Below are 14,576 nucleotides of genomic sequence, written 5' to 3' on the forward strand. Positions count from 1 at the left end.
CCGTCCCGCTGTCCCGCAGCGCCGCTGTCCCGCTGTCCCGCAGCGCCCGGCCGGCACCGGGACCGGCCCGCCCGCGCTCCCCTCCGCCCGGCCTGCCCCGGGCCTGCCCCGGCCTGCTCCGCCAGCAGCGCCCCGCCGGCCCGCAGCCGCGTCCGGGGCAGGGGGCGCCCGTCCCGCCGCCCCTCGGCGGCTCCTGGGAAGGAAGGCGGAGCGCTCTCCCGTCCGCCCGCGCTCATGGCCGCCGCAGCGCGCCGCGGGCTGGCCGTGCTGCTGCTGGGCCGCCGCCCGCCGCCCTGGCTGCGCCCGCCGCCCGCCCGCGGCCTCCCCGGCGCCGCCGGCCTGGGCCCGGGGCTGGTCCCGGTCCCGGTCCCGCCGCGGGCTGCGGCCCCGCTGCGCGCCGCGCTCCGCCCGTACAGCCAGGTAGGCCGGGACGGGGCCCAAGATGGCGGCGCGGGGGGAACCGAGGGGACCCCGCGGGCCGGACGGGGCCGGGTGTCGGCGGCGGGACGGCGGGGCCGGGCCATGCCCGTGGGGCCGGGCCACCCCCGTGGGGCCGGGCCATGCCCGTGGGGCGGGAGGACACGAGCGGGCAGGGCCCGGGTGCCGACCCGCGGCCGGGAGCGGCGGCCGCAGCCCGCGCCATGTGCGCTGCCCCGGCTGCACAGGCCGGCCCCGCCGGGCGCGGAGCGGAGCGAACGGAACGGAGCGCGGCGCCCGTGGGACGCGGCGCCCGTGGGACGCGGCCGCCGCCACTCGCGCGTGTTGTGTCGCCGGGCGCAGGTCACGGACGCGCCGCCGCGGGGAGGCCACCGCCCGGAGCAGGAACACGAGCCCAAGGCAGAAAGCGACACCGTCTTCCTCATCAGGGCACAAGGATTCCCCTTCTCCTGCACAGAGGAGGATGTGCTCACCTTCTTCGATAGTAAGGGAGCTCATTTTCCTCTTTGACTGTTCCATGTGCTGTTGTTGAACCTGATAGTTTGCTGTAAGTTCACAGAAAAAATATTTAAAAAATCATTAGCTAAAGAAAGATCAGTTGTTAATACTACTGTAAAACTATTCACCATTTATGCATATAAAACAAATAATTACCTCCTAACTGCGGGAGGATGGCTAGAAACTCATCAGTATGGAGTTACACGTTTAGCTGACCATGCCTTTCCCTTACTCCGTGTTTCTACGTGGATCCGGGTGGTTCCTCGGAACACCGCTATGGTTGGCTTTCCCCCGCTGCCCTCCTCTAAACTAACTGAAGGGTCTCGATAATTCATTAGTTAAAACTTCAGTGCTGCTTTTGGAGCCCCACTAATAGGCTTGTGCAGGACTGATCCTTCCGAACTGTAATATTAGGATGCATCCTTACAGATTAGTCACAGATAGTCAGATCCAAGTTCTTAAATGGTTTCATAATCTGCTGAGCCAAATCAAGTCAGTTCACATTCTGAGGGGAAAGAAAATACAGCGGGCAGAGTATGACTGAAAGGCCGCAGTATTTGTTCCAGCTGTCCAGTACCTCAGAAACAAGTCGTTTCCAACAACACGGGGAAAGGAATTTTACAGTTATACAGCTGTGGAAGCTAATGGACATCAGATGAGCTTCTCCATGTTGTGTTTTAGAGCTAAGGTTAGAAATAGGAGTCTCATAGCCTTTGTTCAGGACACTGTTTTGCACCGCTGAGGGAAAGCGCTATACACAGAATATTCATTTTTTAACTTCAGTTGGAAGACCCCCGCATTTGATGCAGTTGCATCTGTTTCTGTATCGTGTGTTCCCTGATTTCTAGGCTGTAGAATTCGAAACGGTGAGAACGGCATACACTTCCTCTTAAACAGGGATGGGAGACGCAGGGGAGACGCCTTGATCGAGCTGGAGTCGAAAGCAGATGTCCAGAGAGCACTGGAGAAAAACCTGCGGTACATGGGCCCGCGCTACGTGAAAGGTGGGTTTGAAATGACGCAGCTCACGTTGGAGGAAAACTCCTGATAAAATGAATAAGAACTGCTGACTAACAGAACAGCCTGGTGTGAGGGAGCAGAGTGGAAAGGTGCAGCACGTAGAACAGAGCAACAAACTGGCAAACAAGGCACCATTAAGCCATAATTCCTAGACCAGGCAGGAAAAGCAAAGTGGCTCATGCAGCAAGGGGTGCCATTGCTGCACTGGGGAGGGCAGGGGAAGAGACCTCCTCAAGTTTTGGGGCTGGGGACGCCGCCTTACAAGGCAGCCTGCAGGGTGCCACCTCTTGTGCACAGCCAAGGGAAACCGTTCTGTGCCCGTATCGCCCGCAGTGTTTGAAGTGCACGACAGCGACGTGGAGAGCTTGCTGCAGAGCCTGCGGGACGAGTCCCAGGCCATCAATGACGGCGTGGTGATGCTCAGGGGCCTGCCCTTCAGCTCCACGGAGGATGACATCGCAGATTTCTTCTCAGGTAACTCGGCCTAGCCTGTGCTCTCCTGTTAGGAGGTGTTTACTCCTCCACATTCACGCTTTGCCGGGCTGTTGTCTCTTGTGAAGGACAACTGCAAAATCACATGTGCAGCCTTCAACACCCTGCAGAGCTGCTGCCTCCCTGCAGCTAAAAGCAGCTAAAGCTTTCTGGACAAGCTTTTGGCTGCAGTGTTTTCCTGCACCTGTGGCTTTCTGCAGGCCTAAGCTGGGATCAGTGCTCACAGCACTCTTTGGGGGCAGCCAAGGAAAGAGAGGCACCTAGATCCTGTTCTCTCCAATTGGATTGCTACCAGTGCATAATTTGGCAAAGTCAGGAGAGGAAGTAAACATCTGTATGATAGTTAAAGTACAAATGTATACAGCACGGGTATTCACAGATGTGCGATCATGGTGGCAAGATCATATTCACCACTGTAAACACTTGTTTTTTCCCAGTGAGTGGCTCTTCCTTGGTTTTGGTGCTGAACTGCACCGGCTCTGCGCTGGGCACACCTGTCGCACACCTGTCGCACACCCGTGCTGGGCGTTCAGCGGTGCTGCCGCCTTCCTTACGAAATAGGCCTCTCCAGGCTTGGCAAAATTAACTGACAACTCTTTAGGTAAAGTTTAGGTTTTAGACTGAACCAAAACCAGTTCTGCCCACCAACTTCTTGCAGTTCAGGCGTGCACGCACACAGAGGCCTCCAGCTTTAATAACCAACGCGACACCAAAAGCAAAGGCCACCAACAATCAACTTTTGAACTGATAGCCATTAATTATGTTTAAAGGAATCTAGTAGCAGAGTTATCACAATGAAACTACATGGGCAGCGTTTTAGAGCAACTACTTCTATTTCTTTAGGAGCTCGGGGAGAGCCTTTGAGAAAGTAAGAAGGTGCAAAAAGGCGTTCCTGGAAAACCAGTGCAGGCGCCCGGGCGGTGTGCGCTGTGTCACGGCACATGCGGCACTGCTGGGTTACGGGCTCCCTAGAAAGACACCGCACAGCACGAACACGTGCAGCTCGTTGGGCCTGGGTTTTAAAGGGATGGAGAAAAAGTTACCATAATAGTCCAGAACAGTTGTGCCCTGGACCTCCTTGTCTAGAACTTGAATTCATTTGTTGTTTTTGTAGTTCCTTGAAGCCTCAAGTGAATTCATTATTGGCAGTTAAAGCTTCTGTGAAAAGCAACTGAGCCAAACCCAATAAAGTGAAATTTAAACAAGTTTTTGAAGTATTTTGGTCAGCATGAGCAGTCGTTTCAGCACTAGGGAACTGCTGGATGAGCTTGCCAAGAAGCAGAAGGGGCAGAGAGGGCTCCTAGAGCTATGGCACAAGTTCCTGACAGTGTGAACGCCTCCTTCTCCCACCCTCGCACAGGTTTGAAAATAACAGACATAGCCTTCGTCTACCGGGGAGAGAGAAGAACGGGAGAAGCGTTCGTGCAGTTCGCGGCTCCGGACATGGCGGCTAAAGCGCTGTCGCGGCACAGGGAGTACATGGGCAATAGGTACGTGCTGCGGGGCTCCCGGGGCGCGGAGCGCTGGCTGCCCGCTGCCAGTGCACGGCTCAGGCCCAATTACGGACCGTGCTGCTGTGCTCAACGCTCCTCACACCCAGCACCCGAGAGCTTAGATTCAAATTTCACACCTCACGGCTACATCTTTCTCCGACTGTTACTTTGTGGCTTATAACATTTTTATTTTAACATTGTTCTCCAGAACACTCTGTATAAGTACTCTGTACAGCCTAAGTGCTGCCTCCTTTCGTGATTTTTTTTTTTCTTATAGAACCTTGACAAAATCGGAGAAAAACAGATGAAGCTGTTCAGAGGCTCCTGTGCTCTGCAGAGGCGCCCTCAGCACTTGCAGTGCACAGGAAATTTGGGCCTATCAGAGAAAGTGGGGGGGTTATTTTGATTTTTGCTTGGGTTTATTTTGTTTGGGGTTTTTGGTTGGTTGGTTTTTAAGTTTTCCGCAAAGCCGGGCGACGGCGCTGGGAGGGGGCAGCGCGGGGGGACTCCCCTGCCCCGGCACACATGCAGGCACTCGCCCGGCTGAACTCCCACACGTCCCACAGTGCAGCCCCCTCCCTGCAGCCCGTACGGGGCTCTCGGTGTCCCCGGAGGGACGTTGCCAGGCACAGTCCCCGCTCACCTCTGCTCCCGGGGGGCTGAGGCGCCGTCAGTGGCCGCTGCGCTGAGCGCCCCCACCTGGGGGGCTGTTCTTCTCCTTCCTCGGGAGTCGGCGTTTCACAGCCTTGTGCCAAAGCACTCAGCCCTGGGCCGTGAGCTTGGCACAAAATCCTCTCTTCTCTCAAGCAGAAGCATAAACAGCTTTTTCCCAGAATCCTGAGCTGCACTTTTAACCTCACCAGGCTGCTGATTTTCCCTAAATACCCCGGTGAGCTGTTTGTGAACAGCAGACCCCGAGAGCCCTCGGCAGACCACCACTCACAGTGCACAGCATCCGCTTCCTGTTTCCCATCTGCCCCTCCTTTTATTTACACCCACCCATATTGAAACAGCTGCTCTTTAGGGGTACCCTATAATTGAATTACCTGACATACTTTCTTGCCCTCCAGAATTAATTAATTGATTAATTAATTAATTAAATTTAATTAATTATCAATTGGCTTTTTTATTTTTGATCTCGCTAGAACATGAGCTGATCTGACCCGCCCACTTGAGCTCACACATCTGTCATGGGCCAAGAAACTGTTGTCCAGTCCCGCTGTCACCTTGTGCTCGGTCATTGTTCTTGTCTGATTGATCCAGCAATGGCTGGAGTTCATGGCTGAGCCTGGAGCCCTGTCCAGCCTGAGCCTGAGCTCATGGCTGAGCCTGGAGCCGTGTCGAGCCTGAGCCCGAGCTCCTGGCCGAGCCTGGAGCCCTGTCCAGCCTGAGCCCGAGCTCATGGCTGAGCCTGGAGCCGTGTCCAGCCTGAGCGTGGGCTCCAGGGCTGAACCGCAGCTCTGCCAGCCCAGCCCTGGGGTCAGCGCCCCGGGACAGTTGTGCCACCCCCTTTGTCACATCATTCCTGTGACACCCTTAGTGCAACCTGTGTGAGGCTTAGCTGGGGAAGTGACTCTAAGGAAGGGGCTCTGGAGCACAGAGCTAGAGATGTGTGTTACAATTTTATACATCCACTCAACAAGCAAATAAGTGCTTGGATTTTACTCTTTCCGCAGTGTAAGGGGATTTTGGTGGAGTCCCTTCATGCTGCTTTACACAGTGGTGTATTACACTCACAGCTTTCACGCAGTCCCCCCATTACATTTCATCTCATCAATTTCATACGAATACATAAAACGCTTAAGGCGTTACTGAAGTTTTTAGTACGACCCTGTGCATCCTCTGTGTCTGCTTGTTTCACTAACCAGTTTTTTTATTTCTGGAGCTAAACATAATTTTGCCTCGTGCAGTGTTGTTTCTCCTACACAAGCTTTGTGTGCACTGTGAGCAGAAGCCGCTGCCCGGCCCCGCTGGCAGCGTCTGCAGCGGGGGGGTCACACAGAGGAGCAGCTGTCATTGCAACTTCAGAAGGGTTTCATAGAAATAACAGTGCAGTTTAAATGAATGAATTATTCAGAGCTGCTGCTTGCCGTGCCGCGGCTGTCACACCTGGTACGAGTGGGGCCGAAACAGGAGCAGGTCCTGAAGTAACGGTGCCTCCTCAAACCCTTGAGCTCTTTTTAGAGGCACGAGATGTGCTATGTAACCTTTTCCTTTAATTCTAGATACATAGAAGTGTACGTCAGTAGAAAGCATCAAATGCAAAGGCACGTGCCTTACCACAGGCAGCCGGTGGCCTACCCCAGAGTGAGGAAAGAACACGAGTCTGTTTCTGAAGAAAGGCGATGGAGCGACACGGCAAGTTCTGATGCCGAAGGAGAAAATCGTGAGTCCCTCTGTGTCCTGCGTGTTCTTTAGGGCACCTCCATTTTACCCTCGTTGTCTGCCGTGAGCGTGACCCTGCGTGGCTCCAGCGTCCCTGTGAGGGAGGTGCTAACGAACCGTGAGTGATGGGGTTTCCTCCGTTCCACAGGAGCGTGCAGAGAAGGAACAGAAAGTCCTGGGCACATTGCAGAATCCGAGAGCGCCTCGTCGCCACTGCACTTTGTCCACATGAGGGGTTTTCCTACCCAGACTAGTGCCCAAGACATAATCAATGTGAGTAACAGGAAAACTGGGAATGAAATTAGCTTCTCATTACCACTGCAGACCTTTAACTAATTGTTACAGATGAAGTGACTTAAGGTGTTTGCTCGCCCCGTGTCCGTCAGCCCCCAGTGCCGCGGGGCTTCCGGCTGGGCTGGGAACCGAGCGGTGCCGTTGCCGCGGGTGCCGGGCGCCGGGGCAGCCCCGAGCCGTGCGCGCAGCCGCAGCACGCTGTGCGCGCCACGGGACGGGCTGCGCTGCCCCACTGCCCGCCCCTCGGGCCCGGCCGGCCATTCACCCGGTCACGTTTCAGAGTAGCTGACTGTACAGCAATGAATTCCAGCATGGTTTACTATTAGATGTACTTTGTTTCAATGGTATACAGCATCACAGAGCCAGCATACCAGCACTTCATGGCTTTGGTGTGCACAGAACACGAGCTGCATGGGGATTTTTGCTCTGTGAAGCACTGCTCCGCCAGGAGCTCGCAGAGGGTGGCGCCTGCGCCCGGGGACACTTGACTTGGGTGCCCCCGGCCTCCCCGCCCACAGAAGGGGCTTGTGCTGCTCAGGAGCTCGGAACCCCCACAGCTGGACACGTGTCCTGAGTGAAACACCACGTTTCTCAGTGGAAGAGCGCGTTACTGCTCTGTTGTTTCTGTCACACCAAACTTGGTTGTTTTCCTCTCTTCAGTTCTTTGCTCCCCTGAAGCCCACGAGGATCGTGGTGGAATACAACTGCCACGGAGACGCCACGGGACAGGCGGACGTGCACTTTGAGAGCCGCGAGGACGCAGTGGCTGCCATGGCCAAGGAGGGCTCGCGGCTGCGTAAGTACAGAGCGGGCTCTGACAACCCCGGGCCCCGGGGCGTCCAGCACAGCTCGGCAGCTGCTGCCAGGCCTGTGCGAAAGAGCGCTCCTGTTCCACATTGCACAGCCTGCGAAAGAGCGCTCCTGTTCCACATTGCACAGCCTGTGAAAGAGCACGCTTGTTCCGCATTGCACAGCCCGTCTCTCTCCAATTGTTCCCCAGAGTGCAGTGCCATCGAATTATTCCTGAACGGACACCCAAAGGCAAACCAGAACTGCTAGTGACAGTGGCGCGGCCTCAGCTTTGGTGAGTGCATCCTTTCTTCCCTGTTGCTCATTTTCCATTGTTAACAAGGGCTGCCTCAGGCTTATTATCGCTGATACACTGTATTTCATGGAGCTCAAGGATAGCCATCTGAGTGGCCGAAGGTGAGTGTCACACCTTACCTGGGGCTGGGATCGGGCCCAGCCGCTCTGCCCTGCAAACGCAGGGTCCGCAGGAGCTGTGGCGCTGGCGCCCGGCCGGGCAGGAGCTGCCCCTGCAGAGCGCGGGGACTGATGCGGCTTTGCAGTTTGCTCCCCATAAAACTGGTGGCACGAGCAGCTCCAGGTTCGAACCGGGGTGTCCCCGGCGTGGAAACGGCTCCACGCCGGCCAGGGCCTGGTCCACAGTCGGGCTTTTGCTTTATCGTCACAGACAACGAGCTTGACAAAATAACACTGGTCAGGTTTGGGGTTTCTGGTGGTACTGGTGGCTCTTGTTTGGGTTTGTTTTGGTTTTGTTGGGTTGGTTTGGGTGGTTTGGGGTTTTTGTTGGTTTTGTTTCGGTTTGTTTTTAATCCACGTGCTCTTTCAGAACCAGGCTGTGATGGTTACACGGGCCGTCCCGTGCTGGAAGAGTTTTCGGTCGTTGTTGCATGTAGCCTGTGTATCTCCGTGAGGTTCACGAGGAAAGAACTGCAGGAAAGCAGCAAGCAGGGCAGTGATTTATCTTCTTTCTTTTTAGGCCAAGGTGAACACATTCCGTGGGTACGAGCGTGAAGATCCAGCGTGAGTGTTGCTGCTCAGTAACAAAGATACACTGTATACATGTCAGGATTGTGTAGAAGCATGTAATAAATTCTCTTGATACCCTGTGGCAAGACTGGCTGTTGCTGAAGCGGCAGCAGCGGGACTGCGGGAATGGGAAGTGCAGCAGCACAGCAGCTGTGTGTCCAGCTGCACGGGGCTGCAGAGCGTCACCGGAACACGGCGCTGGCAAAGCCAGACCCAGGTGAGCTCCACGCTGGCAGAAGGCAGCAGGTGCCCTGTGCGGGACAGCCGATATTCATCCCCCCGCACATCTGTCCCCCGTTAGCGGTTTTGAAACGCTTTCAAACACGTAGTGGAGCAGAATGGGATGGAAAGACCACTTGGGACACGGGATACAGATGATCAGGTTTTTATTTTTGTGTGGAACAAAAAACATGGGGGAAAAAAAAGCCTTCCCTCCCACCCCCCAAACATGCAGGTGCGAACCCACGCTGCAGCACCACGAGCAGCACCCGAGCAAACGAGCCCAGGACATTCACAGCATCACGAGGCGAAACACCCAGTTGTGCCAGGCAGACACCCCGGAGGCCAGGGCAGCAGGGAGGGGCTGTGCCGGCACAGCTGTGGGACCTCCTGCTGCTCTGTGCCTCACAGCAGCCACGGCTCCGTTCCCAGGGGCTGCGCGGCGGTGCCGCCTGTGACCACGGGGACCCACCGCACCCGTCCCGCTCCCCACACGGGCCCAGCCCGCGGGGCAAGGCGAGCGGCGGCCGCTTCTGCGGCGGAGCCCGGGGCCGGGTGCAGCTCACGAACGGGCTGTGGAGCTGCACAAGCTGCACGTACCGGCACTGAAATCATGTACAGTAAGCGCCTGGATTCCAGTTTAACCCTCCAACATGGAATGGTTTGGGTCCCACTTTCTTCTGGGGGATGAGTCAATGGGTTTGGATGCAGGAATCTGCCATCTCATAAACGTGTACAGTATGTACACAAAACTATTCAATAAATGCAGTGTCTCCTCTGGTGTCTCAGGCCTTGAAAGCAGTGTGCCCACACTTGAACTCCAGGCTTTTCAAACTGCAACACTAGTTACAATTCCTGATCCACCCTAAGGGACAGCTGCCAGGAAGTGCGGGTGCTGATTACCACGAGAGGGGAAAACAAAATCAAACCAAGAACTCTTTGAAGTTCCCCCGTGGTGAAGTGCTCTGGCTCCACAGGGTGCCCAGAGGAGCTGGAGAACCCGTGTGTTCTCCCACTAGCACAGAGCAGCTCCTGGACGAGCCCTAGAACCAGCCACGTCCGTAACCACAGCTCTGACACGCTTGGTGATGCGGTTCCAGCCAGGCTAATGAACAGAAAATCCCCTCAGAGGAATTTAACCACTAACCCCTAATAACATTTGTACAAACCCAAACGCATTTGTCACATATAAATACAGCAGTTTGCTATGGACTACAAAACATTCTGTGGTCTTGAAGACTGAAGTAGGATTCCAGTGCAAACCAGACCAAACAACGGGGCCGTGCTGCGTGCTTTACGAGGGAGAAACCCTGCTTCTGGAGTAACACAATCCTTGAGGTAACAGAACGAAGAGCGATGCAGCATCAGCTGCAAAACCGCTTTAAATGGTGTTTCAAATTCAGATTTCAAGGAGGTGGAAAACGTTGTGATTGCATCTTGCCTTCCTTTTGATCTAACAACAAAAAGTGAAACACCAGGTTTACTGAAATGACCTTCTCACGTGTGCGAGGGGGAGGGTGGATACCAGTGGCCCCAGACCTGTGCAGTGATGAGGATTTGCTGTTTCCACGCTGGGGAGTCCAGCGGTGGGGCTGGGCCCCCGAGGCACCTCTGGCAGCTCCCCAGGTCTCGCAGCCTGCACCCCCAAACCCGCCCCCTCCCCACCCGCAAGCCCCTGACACAGGAGAGCCTTCCCAGCTTTGATTCGGTGATACTGATGTGCAGCGCAGGCCGCGGCCAGGGCGCGGAGCCAAAGGAACCGAGCTCTCGAGGGTTCACTGGCACCTCACCTGCCCTTCGGCGCCGGGCCCTGAGCGCGGCGGAGCCGGATTGTCCAACGCAACGGGGAAAGGGGGATGATGTTTCAAGTGCAGCCAGATGTGAGGATTAAAAACGCTCCCGTTTTCAGCAGCAGCACGTGGTCACACACGCGGGGACACGGACGTTCCCCGCTGGCACAGACACCGCAGACACAGCTCGGCTCTCGCGGCGCTGGGGCTGCTGCGCACACCGCGGGGCCACGGCACACGGGGTCCCAGAGCAGCGCCCCAGACGAGCTCGGTCTGAGCTTTTGTACAGGGGTTTCGTACAGGGAAGGCTCAGGCTGCTCTGTCTTAGTTGCACAACACTCAACACCATGAAGCTGCCTCCCCTCTGACCTCCAGAGAACAGCGGCGAGTGTCTTCACGTTCCCCGAAGGACTCCAGGGACGCCTCCGCGGCAGCTACTTGTCTGCGTGCGGCCCGCCCTGCGCGGGGCTGCCCGCGTACTGCCGCATCAGCCGCGCGTGGCAGCGGTCGCACACGCGCTCGGGGTTGATGCTGGAGGGCAGAGGCAGCTCGTGCGCCGAACACGCTTCGCAGACGACCGCGCCGCAGTTCTTGCAGACGTTCTGAAACGCAGGGAGAGGACGGAGACGTTAAAGAGATGCTCAAGACAGAAGCAACACAAAAGGAATGTTATGTTTTCTCTCATTAACACTCGGTCAATGCAAATACTCTACCGGGCTACAGAAAGATGCTTACAAACTCCGCTCTTGCCCCCTGTAGGGCCCGCAGTTCGCCCCGGGCTCAGGCCCAGGCTCCAACACAGCTCCCTGGGCCGCAGCAGAGCAGGTGAAGCTTGTGCTGAAGCAGGTCTGAGTTACCAGCAAGGAACCACTCAAATGTTCATCGATTCAGTCTAGTCACACCTCACATTCTGTCACAAGAGGTGTATGGAGTCTGGCCACACAAATACACTCAACAAGGCTGCCCTGAGAGGTGTATTTAAATGTGTGCATACATTTGGAAATGTATCAATGTTGGATGTACAACTGGGTCATTTGCTTTGCTTTGAACCCCTGTGTTTTCTCAAGGCAAACACGGGGATGGCCAAGACCAGAGCTGCAGCGTTCCGCAGGCAGACAGGCTGGCTGAAGGCAGCGCGGCCGCGGAGCAGCCTGGGCCGTAACCGCCCCGCAGTGCCCGGGAGCTGGGCTGTAACACCGGGGGGCAACCCACCAAAAACAACACAAACGAGAGAAAGAGGCAAGGCGGCTCAAGTGTAGAAACAAGTGTTAACCTCTCCTATTCTCTCTTCTGTTTGGTCCCGGAAATAAAAAATCATGTAGCTAAAAAGGCACGAAGCAATAAACCAGTGAAGCCAGAGCAGGCCGGGGAACCCTCAGGTGACCTCCATTTCATTTGCTTTAAGGGTAAAGTGGACTTGAGCAAAGGGCTCGTTTCTTTGTCCCAAGTCACCGGTACCAAATCTGTGCTGTTTCAAAACGAAAATAAGAGGAAACGTCCATCCACCATAGGGCAGAGATGACAACACGAGTCCTTGCGGTTACCTTCTCCTGGCTGCGGCTGCTCTCCTCCCGGCACAGCTGGCAGACCTCGGTGCTCCCGCGTCCTGACGGCCGTTCCTAAACCCAGGTAAAAGCCAAGACACGGTGGCTCGCACGCAGCCGTGCTGTGGCTCCGTGCTGCTGCACTGTGCCGCGGCTCCGTGCTGCAGTGCCGTGCCATGGCTCTGTGCTGCAGTGCCGTGCCACGGCTCTGTGCTGCGGCTCCGTGCTGCGGCTCCGTGCTGCTGCACCGTGCCGCGGCTCCGTGCTGCAGTGCCGTGCCATGGCTCTGTGCTGCAGTGCCGTGCCACGGCTCTGTGCTGCGGCTCCGTGCTGCGGCTCCGTGCTGCTGCACCGTGCCGCGGCTCCGTGCTGCAGTGCCGTGCCATAGCTCTGTGCTGCAGTGCCGTGCCACGGCTCTGTGCTGCGGCTCCGTGCTGCGGCTCCATGCTGCGGCTCCGTGTGGGGCAGCCGGGAGCGCACGGCTCCCTGGCAGCTGAGCTCAGCGCTGCGGGGCCAGCAACAGCGCAGGAACTCAGCACCTTTCCGTGGGGAAAAGAGCTGACAAACGCAGCGATCCCAGCAACAGGACCCACAGGGAGTGCTGCAGTGGCCCATTGCTGCGGCTCTGCCCATGCTTGGCCAGGGCAGAAAGGACACGCTGATCAGCTTGATATGTATGGAAAACCAGAACAAAATAGGGAACAATTGCTGCTACAGCCTCTGCAGACAAACGCCCTCAAAAGCAAAACCTGAAGCACAAACATCAGGGTACTCGGGCCAAGGAAGGTGCCGCAGCAGCCCCAGAGCTCTTCGGTACCCCTGCCCGGCAGCAGTTCAAAGCGAGAGAAGACATCACCAACCTGCTCTTCCTGCGTGCTGCTCCGTGACCTGCAAGAGAAGGACACCTCATTTGGAGCTGGCGCTTCAGCCACCGCTGTGTTTAATAAAAACATCTCTAGTATCAGCAAATGCCCTCATCCTGGTTTTCTAATCCCACCCACAGCGATTTTTGGGTTAGTTCTTCAGAAGCAGGCTGCCCAGCCTGCTCCCGGGAGACGAGGCATCGGTACGCTGGGTCAGCCGGCCAGGCACGGGCGGCAGCGGGCGGGCAGCGCTGCGGGGACGGGTGGGCAGTGCTGCGGGGGCGGGCGGCAGCAGGCGGCGCTGCGGGGATATGTGGGTGGCGCTGCGGGGACGGGCTGCGCTCCTGGGCACAGGGGAAGAGCAGCAGCAAAACTGGGAAAATGCCTTCAGAAGAGCATGGAAAATGGAGCACAGACACATTCAAGACTATTTAGATGGTGCAAACAGTTTAAAACTAGCTCTAACTGTGTTACTGCAAAATGTTGGAGCCCCTACCATTTCTGTGAGCAGGAGCAGTCCCACCGCGTTCCAAAGCCCTGCAGATAAGCTGGCAGGCTGGTACTCACGTGCCTGGACGCTCAAGGTGAACCAGGGCTAAAAAGCACCTAATGCCTGGAAGGTTTTAATACCTGCTAAAGCAGATTCTAACTGAGCTGACGCTATTTTAGGCCCCGCTCTCCGGATGAACTCCACTGCGCTCAGCACGCCGTGGGGCGCTGCGTTTCCACAGGGACGGCCAGAGGCCAGACGGGCTGTCACTGCCGCCCAGCCGCGTCCTGCTCACACAGCTCTTCCATACCGGCAACACCCAGCTCAGAAACACGCTGCCCGAACGGCACTTTTACACAACCATCTTCTTGAAAGAGTATTTCAAGTTCTCTTTCTCCAACAGCTGCTATTTTTGCCCAGAAACTACTATTTTTTATCTCTAAATGCCACTGATCCACCAACCCGTCCCCCTTCCCTCACCAGCAGAGACACCCTCTCTGGAGACAAGTACCGAAGGTCCAGCTCTCCACGGGATTTGGTTTATGAAGGTTCATTAACTAAGGAAACTAGGAAAACAGCAGATTTCCATAGAAACAAGTTGAGAGGTAAAAGGGAGAGAGCGCTTTTCTGATGCAGAAGTGCTGATGGCGAGCAGCAGAACCTGCTCATTTCCTTTAGCCACGAAAACGAAGCCAGGAGACGTCAACAAAGGGTGCGAGGTTGAAAATCTTTCTTAGACAGCGAAGTTGAGCTATTCCAAACTTCCCATCAGCAACGAAATTAGAGAAGGGGAGAAGGACTCGGAAAGAAGGCATAAATAAGATTTCCCCGTACCTGTGTGGCAGGACGCTGTTTTCCTCTCTTGGCGGCTGCTTCGGTTTAGCATCCTCTTCGTGGATTTTGAGCTTCCCGTCCTGCCAAGAGCAAACGCCCCCCGGTCAGAGGAGCTGCGGTGGCATCCCAGCTTCCTCCACCACCCCGCACGGGCAGCGGCTCCCGCACCCCGCACGGGCAGTGGCTCCCGCACCCCGCATGGGGGAGCAGCTCCCGCACCCCGCACGGGCAGCGGCTCCCGCACCCCGCACAGGGCGGCCGTTGCCGCAGAGCGCACAAGCAGCAGCTCCCGCATCTCGCACAGGCAGCGGCTCCCGCACTCCGCACGGGGCGGCTGTTGCCGCAGAGCGCACAGGCAGCGGCTCCCGCACCCCGCGCGGGAC

At 56.6% G+C, this 14,576-nt stretch overlaps 1 protein-coding gene across 4 annotated transcripts; it reads left to right on the plus strand.

Annotated features, from left to right (window-relative positions):
• The first annotated feature begins 77 nt into the window (after positions 1 to 77).
• On the plus strand, positions 78 to 8,533 carry GRSF1 (G-rich RNA sequence binding factor 1). Of its 4 annotated transcripts, none has more exons than XM_080343720.1 (10): positions 78 to 420; positions 781 to 922; positions 1,785 to 1,940; positions 2,290 to 2,430; positions 3,809 to 3,938; positions 6,167 to 6,327; positions 6,475 to 6,599; positions 7,281 to 7,416; positions 7,525 to 7,704; positions 8,404 to 8,533. In XM_080343720.1, the coding sequence occupies exons 1-9, from the start codon at positions 235 to 237 to the stop codon at positions 7,677 to 7,679; spliced, it is 1,332 nt and encodes a 443-aa protein (XP_080199846.1). In that variant the 5' UTR covers positions 78 to 234; the 3' UTR covers positions 7,680 to 7,704; positions 8,404 to 8,533. The 4 variants fall into 4 exon arrangements, with proteins under 4 accessions (XP_080199846.1, XP_080199848.1, XP_080199845.1 ...); XM_080343722.1 differs by having other exon boundaries at positions 7,621 to 7,704; XM_080343719.1 differs by lacking the exon at positions 78 to 420 and having other exon boundaries at positions 456 to 922.
• The last annotated feature ends 6,043 nt before the right edge of the window (positions 8,534 to 14,576 follow it).

Source organism: Nesoenas mayeri (genome assembly GCF_963082525.1).
Source record: "Nesoenas mayeri genome assembly, chromosome: 4".
NCBI classification, from domain to species: domain Eukaryota; kingdom Metazoa; phylum Chordata; class Aves; order Columbiformes; family Columbidae; genus Nesoenas; species Nesoenas mayeri.